The 6,000-nt window shown below is 36.1% G+C and overlaps 1 protein-coding gene across 1 annotated transcript in view; it reads left to right on the top strand.

The window, feature by feature from the left end:
* arhgdia (Rho GDP dissociation inhibitor (GDI) alpha) overlaps positions 1 to 6,000 on the top strand; it is a 33,771-nt gene that overhangs the window by 24,404 nt on the left and 3,367 nt on the right. The window contains exons 3-4 of the mRNA XM_051886202.1: positions 3,619 to 3,702; positions 5,732 to 5,808. Coding sequence (XP_051742162.1) covers positions 3,619 to 3,702; positions 5,732 to 5,808 — 161 coding nt within the window. The remainder of the gene's footprint in view (positions 1 to 3,618; positions 3,703 to 5,731; positions 5,809 to 6,000) is intronic.

Raw genomic sequence — 6,000 nt, 5'->3', positions numbered from 1 at the left:
GCTTTTAGAATGGGTGTCAAGAGACGGGCGTTTAATCGCGCGCATCAATCTCATTATTTAATGTAGAGTGAATAAAGCAGCTCCAACAGAGACATCAGAGCTGATGATGGATGGCCAACAATAAACGTCAGCTTTGTGTTTGTGTAGTTCCTGCGTTTACATGGACGTCAGTTTTGGGGCTATTGGTCGTACTCTAAACAAAAGTGAAGTTGACATGAGTTGCTTATAGAACAAGCGGATTTGCAAACGTTTGTTTTCCTAAATACACCGGCTCCTCGTCTTTAATCGGTCGACAAAACACCCGCCCTCATCTCACGACATTAGCGGAGCCAGAAGTTGAGCTGCTCAAACAAACAAAAGTGTTTTCTGGAAGTCATCATCGTCAGACATTCCTCAGGAAGTCAAGCTATCAGTGTCTCACTACAATTGTCTCTGTAAACTGGATTAATTATTTTAACATTTCAATTAAAGTTGATTGTTTATTCCAATTTAATAAGACTTTATTCTGATGGAGGTAATGAGAAAATGCTGTTTGTAACATTTTATTTGGTGTTGCTACTCCCAATTCCAGGGAAACATCTGTGAATAAATGAGATTTTTACATTTATGGAGAAACTGTGTTGTGGGTGTTTACTAAGTGGTTGCTGGAGAGTGTTGGACAGGGTAGGTTGCTCTTTGGTTGTTTACCGTTCTGACTGCCAAGTCTCTATTATATCAGGGCCTGAATTTGGTGTGAGATTGTGAGTATTGTTCATAATTTTACTCATTCCCACAAGTTCCGCTCTTACGTTTCCATGCGGGAAATTCCTGCAAACATTTATTCTCAAGAATGTAAGCTGAGTCAGTTAATTAGGCTGTGTTCACACTTGGCAGGTTTGGTTTGATTAAAACAAACTCTGGTGCGATTGCTCTGTTAGTGCGGTTCATTTGAATAAGCATGAACACTGATATTTGAACCCTGGTGCGCACCAAACAAGCGGACCAAGACCTCTGAAAAGATGGGTCTCGGTCCACTTCCAAACAAACTCTGGTGCGGTTCTAGGAGTGTGCGATATTGACAAAAAAAAAAAGATATCTCGATATTTTCTGGGATTTTCTCGATAACGATAATTAGACAATATTTTGCTTTGTTTATTGTGTTGGTACCTTGGCAGGTTTTGGGCTCCCGTGGGCAACTGGCTCTTAAAGTTTTTGATATTCTTCATATTTTGTGCGGTGGTTAGTTCACAGCGGTGACTTAAAATGATCTTTTTCAATAAGTTTAAATAGATTTTTAAAGTTTAAAGCCATTTTTTAACCTAATTAAATGTATGCCTCATCTTTTGTGTCAAATTCTTACCTTTAATCAATAAATTCAGTTAGAACAATAAGACACAATAGGGCTGTTACCAATCAAATGAAATCAGAATCAACAAAATTAATCTTTGCAATGCAGAGGAAACACAGGATCTGCATCTGAAGTGCCATTTAAACTACAGTTTAACTACAGTTACAAATGCATAAATGTTTTGATGTTTTAAACATAAAATGTTGAATATTGATATTTTGAAATTATTTAAAGAATAAAAAGATACTTTAAATGTGAAATTAAAACCGCCAGTAGGTGGCAGCAAGTCAATGTTAATGAGTGAGTCATTGAATGTCAACCGATTCATTCAAACGGTTGGTTGATTCATTCAGGAACAAAGCATTTGACCGTTTTAATGAGTGAGTCATTGAATCATTAATTCAAAAGATTATTTAATTGTTGACAAGAGACGCAAATCAGTCCTGTGGCTTTGTTTGGAACTATTTTCGTTGGCGAAATATAGCGAAAACAGGCAATATTGTGTCTAAAATGTACGTCACTAAATATTAACTTCTTGTTTATTGAACTGTTGTGTAAAATCAATATCATATTTGTAATCATTGTGATATTTGGAGAAAATGTGATATTGATTAACTATATTAAATGATACAAATATAAAAGACATACAGATGTACTTTTACCCCCTTATCTTGAATATTGGATGACTATATCGCGCAGTGAAAGCGTGCACTCTAAATGCGCCAGCGCGCACACTAGTCTAACCTACTAGACTACAGCACGTAGTGTATGTGTGCAACTCTGTGTTTTTGTAAAGTGAGGGACATACTCGATAATTTCAGATCACATATCATTAAAACAACAATGACGATATTCATACATATTTATACATATCGCACACCCGTATGCGGTGCAACTGAAATATGAACGCAACACGGATCAAAGACTTCAAAACGAACCAAAATCAGGATTTGATAAAATCCTGGCCTTTTTAAAAAGATAAAAAGGCCAGAATGCTCAAGCATATCTGTTTTTTTTTTTTTTTTTTTTTTTCCTCATCATAGGAGTGTTGCCCATTACAGTTCTGAACTGTTGTCCTTTACACTTTTTCTAAGCTCTTTGTAAGTTCTCAGCTGGTAAAAATACCATCATATGTACACATATACAATGAGCTTGTTTATCTTGGCACAAATCCAGTGCTACCAAGCTTTCTTTTTTCTTTTACCGCTTGTGTGCAAATACGATGCGCAAATGGCTTCAGTCTATATTGTCAGTGCACTGCTGGTGGGATGTAGTTTTGGTGCGATGCTAACATAATACAAACACTTTGACAGATAAGGCGGCAGCAGCTGTAAAATGTGTCTAATGCCATGAGAGGCGAAAGACAGATACTTAAAACTCACTTACCGTCTATACTCTGTACAAGGTGTGCAAAATGTTATGTCTAGTAAAATAGAGAAACATTATGAACAAAAGTTCTTACATTAACAGTGTAATGAATAGGATAGCCTTAAATAATGTACAGTTGCTGGCTGAAAACCAGAGTTCATCAACGCCTCAAAATAACACAGTCAGCACACACTCACACTGACTGAAGATGGTAACTTTTTATTTGACAGATAATCACTCGGTTGCACAAAATTCATTGTAAGTGTATAAAATATTAATACAATGAACCAAACAAAGTGTATGAATCTAGCCGCATTTAGATGTCAAGACTGTAATCCGAATGAGCTCTTGATTGACAAAAAGACTGGAAATCTGTTTGGCCGGTCGGGTTGAGGTTTTAAGAACACAAAATTTAATCTGAATGCACAATTTTCCCAGTTTCATTGTCATTTGTGGTTAAGCTTGAAATTAAAACTTCCTTGCGCTTTGTGTAGACTTTTGCGTAATGAATATGACTAAATACTAACATCTTGAACCCAAGGTGTGAGCTTTTAAATTTCTGTAAGAATCTTCATAACAATATAAATATGATTTTGGCACGTCATTACATCAGTTTCATAAATAAAAAGGAATGTAATGTATAGTGTCATGTGCATTGAGGTGTTTGTAAGATGCTCTTCTTTGTTAATCTGCTTAAAATATGTATTGTAAAAACAAAAATACATTGAGTGAGTGATCATTTAAAAAAAAAAAAAAAAAAAAAAAATGTCTAAAATATTATCCCACATACCACCCTCAAAAACCACCATCCATAAGTCGACCCCACCCCCATTTTCCGAAATGACATTCAGGCCCTGAATGTACAAATGTCAATCTACAGTTTTTCTTATGTACTTTTCTTCTGTGTTTTGTTCATTCTGCAGATCCCACCGCTCCCAACGTTCAGGTGACACGGCTAACTCTTATGTGCGAGACTGCTCCCGCCCCACTGACCCTTGACCTGCAAGGTGAGTAGAGATAACTTGTGTTTTTATAGTTCACCCAAAACTGAAAATTTACTCACCCTCATGTCGTTCCACACCCGTAAGATCTTCGTTCACTTTTAGAACACACCCTTAATGTTGCCTCATCATTTTTGTCCATCCGTGGGAAGGCAATAAAACAATCAAGCTTCCAAAAGTTCAAAAAGACATTGGAAAAGTAATCCATATGAATCTAAAGTCTTACTTTTAATGTTTATACGTGAATAAAATTAATCAGCGCACATGCATAGAGCACATCAAATATGGTAAGCGGAATCTCAAACATGCTTGCTTGATGTGCTTGAGTACAAACCTCGTTGTTTGAGTTTTTATTTAATAATGAATGTTATAAATAGTTTTGAAGGATGACTTCAACAGGATAGCATGAGACCTGTAATGTTGACACAATTTTCTTTAGAATGCATATTCAAATACCCTATTTGTATAATCACGTCACGTTTATGTTACGGCACCAAACCTGTGGTGTGACATAATCTTACGGTCACATGACCCAGATAAAGCAAAGCAGCCTGAGAGCTCAACGCTGCCAGAGAGAGAGAGATGAAGATGAGCAGACGGAGAGAGTGTGTGTCCTGCAGCCATCTGCTGGAAATATGATTCAACTGCAGTCTGTCATTCACACGTCAAACACGACCACCACCGTTCACAGTTAACCTCACACCACACCTGACGGTGTCAGCTCAACCTTCAAACTTTCTTTTACATTTTTTTTTTTTTCCTTGTGCAGGTCAGCTGATACAAGTTTTTTAATGGCCAATGCTGATATAACAGGATGGCTGATATAAATGATATAAGACTATTTCAATTAAATTTAGATTTATTTTGTGTAATAATAATACTAAAAGGCTAAAATTGGATATGTATTTGAAATGCAAATCATTTGAAAATAAATGACATTCCTTTTAGTCTGAGACAGAGACAAGGCAGAGTAATACCGAGACAAGACCTTCAAAAAATTGTCTCAAGATAGTCTCTTGAGTACTACACTAGTGTGAAGTTGTTCGCTTAGTTGTTTGCATCCGGTTCACATAACTTGGATACATTAGCAAATGTGTACATGTGTTTTTGTACAGGATACAATGTGCATCATTATTTGTGCAATTAAATATTTAATGGATATTCAAAGACTTGTTTGAATGATATAAACGCATATTTTCCGTATGCCGACGGTATATTAAAAAAGTATTATAGTGTTTGCCTTTCAATTATTAGACAGGACTGTTAAACAAAGAAGGTAAACAATTAGAGCTAAGCATCATCCTGATTCCTCGAACAAAAACCCAACAGGATTTTTCCATTGGCTTTTGGATTATTGCAGAAAATAAGCTCTGTGACCAACAAAGGTTTATGATTCTTATGTTTTGTTCATCATAATAATCCTCACAAATGAACAACTTTTTATTTGAAGCCTAAATATAATGGTCAGAAGTGAAAAGCTAAACGTAGGCTATAAATGAACTACACCACAGTCACATGACATTCAACACCATCATTAAGCTTGAAAGTTTTGAGTTAGAATAGTTTCTAAGAGAGTGATAATAAACACAACGAGTAACTAGTGTGTAGATGAGTTTCTGTTCGGCCTGATGACTTGTCCTCGCATTTAGACACTTGATAGCAACCGCCTTTTCAAAACAATTAAATTAAAAAAAAAAAAAAAATCACAAGGGGCATTATGTCATGGAATAAAACTAACCATTGGAATAAACCCCACTGTTTTCAGAACAATGGAAGTGCTACAATGTGAACTTGTTTCCTGGTTTTGGCCTACAAAAATGTGTCATCCCTGCAGCACTCTGTATTTTTGATTTTCAGTACTGTCAAAATAAAAGTCCTGCTCATGACACTTACTGACCAAATTTTGCGATTCTCATATTTTGGTTTTGGCCTGCTGTGAGGAATATTAATGTCACAACGTTTTGCTGGTATTTTGACGGCTTCAAAACAATGAACTCGCTGTAGTAACTTCAGAGTGTGTTTGTTGCTCTCTCAGGTGATCTGGAGTCCTACAAGAAGCAGTCGTTTGTGCTGAAGGAGGGAGTGGAGTACAGGATAAAGATCAGCTTCAAGGTTAGATGCCGACTCACATCCTGACATGCAAATGATCACAACAGGAAACATTTAAATGCAGTAATTGCTAGGGATAATAATTCATACAATTTCATGGCACATTAACTGTGTACATTAGAAGTTACATTATCACTGAATTCCCAGTAAAACATAACTGAAGTTTATATTTCATAACAATGTATTAGTGCCTGT

The sequence above is a fragment of the Ctenopharyngodon idella genome, chromosome 3, assembly GCF_019924925.1.
Source record: "Ctenopharyngodon idella isolate HZGC_01 chromosome 3, HZGC01, whole genome shotgun sequence".
NCBI classification, from domain to species: Eukaryota; Metazoa; Chordata; class Actinopteri; order Cypriniformes; family Xenocyprididae; genus Ctenopharyngodon; species Ctenopharyngodon idella.
Note: the sequence above shows the minus strand (reverse complement) of the source record. Positions and strands in the feature narration are given on the sequence as shown.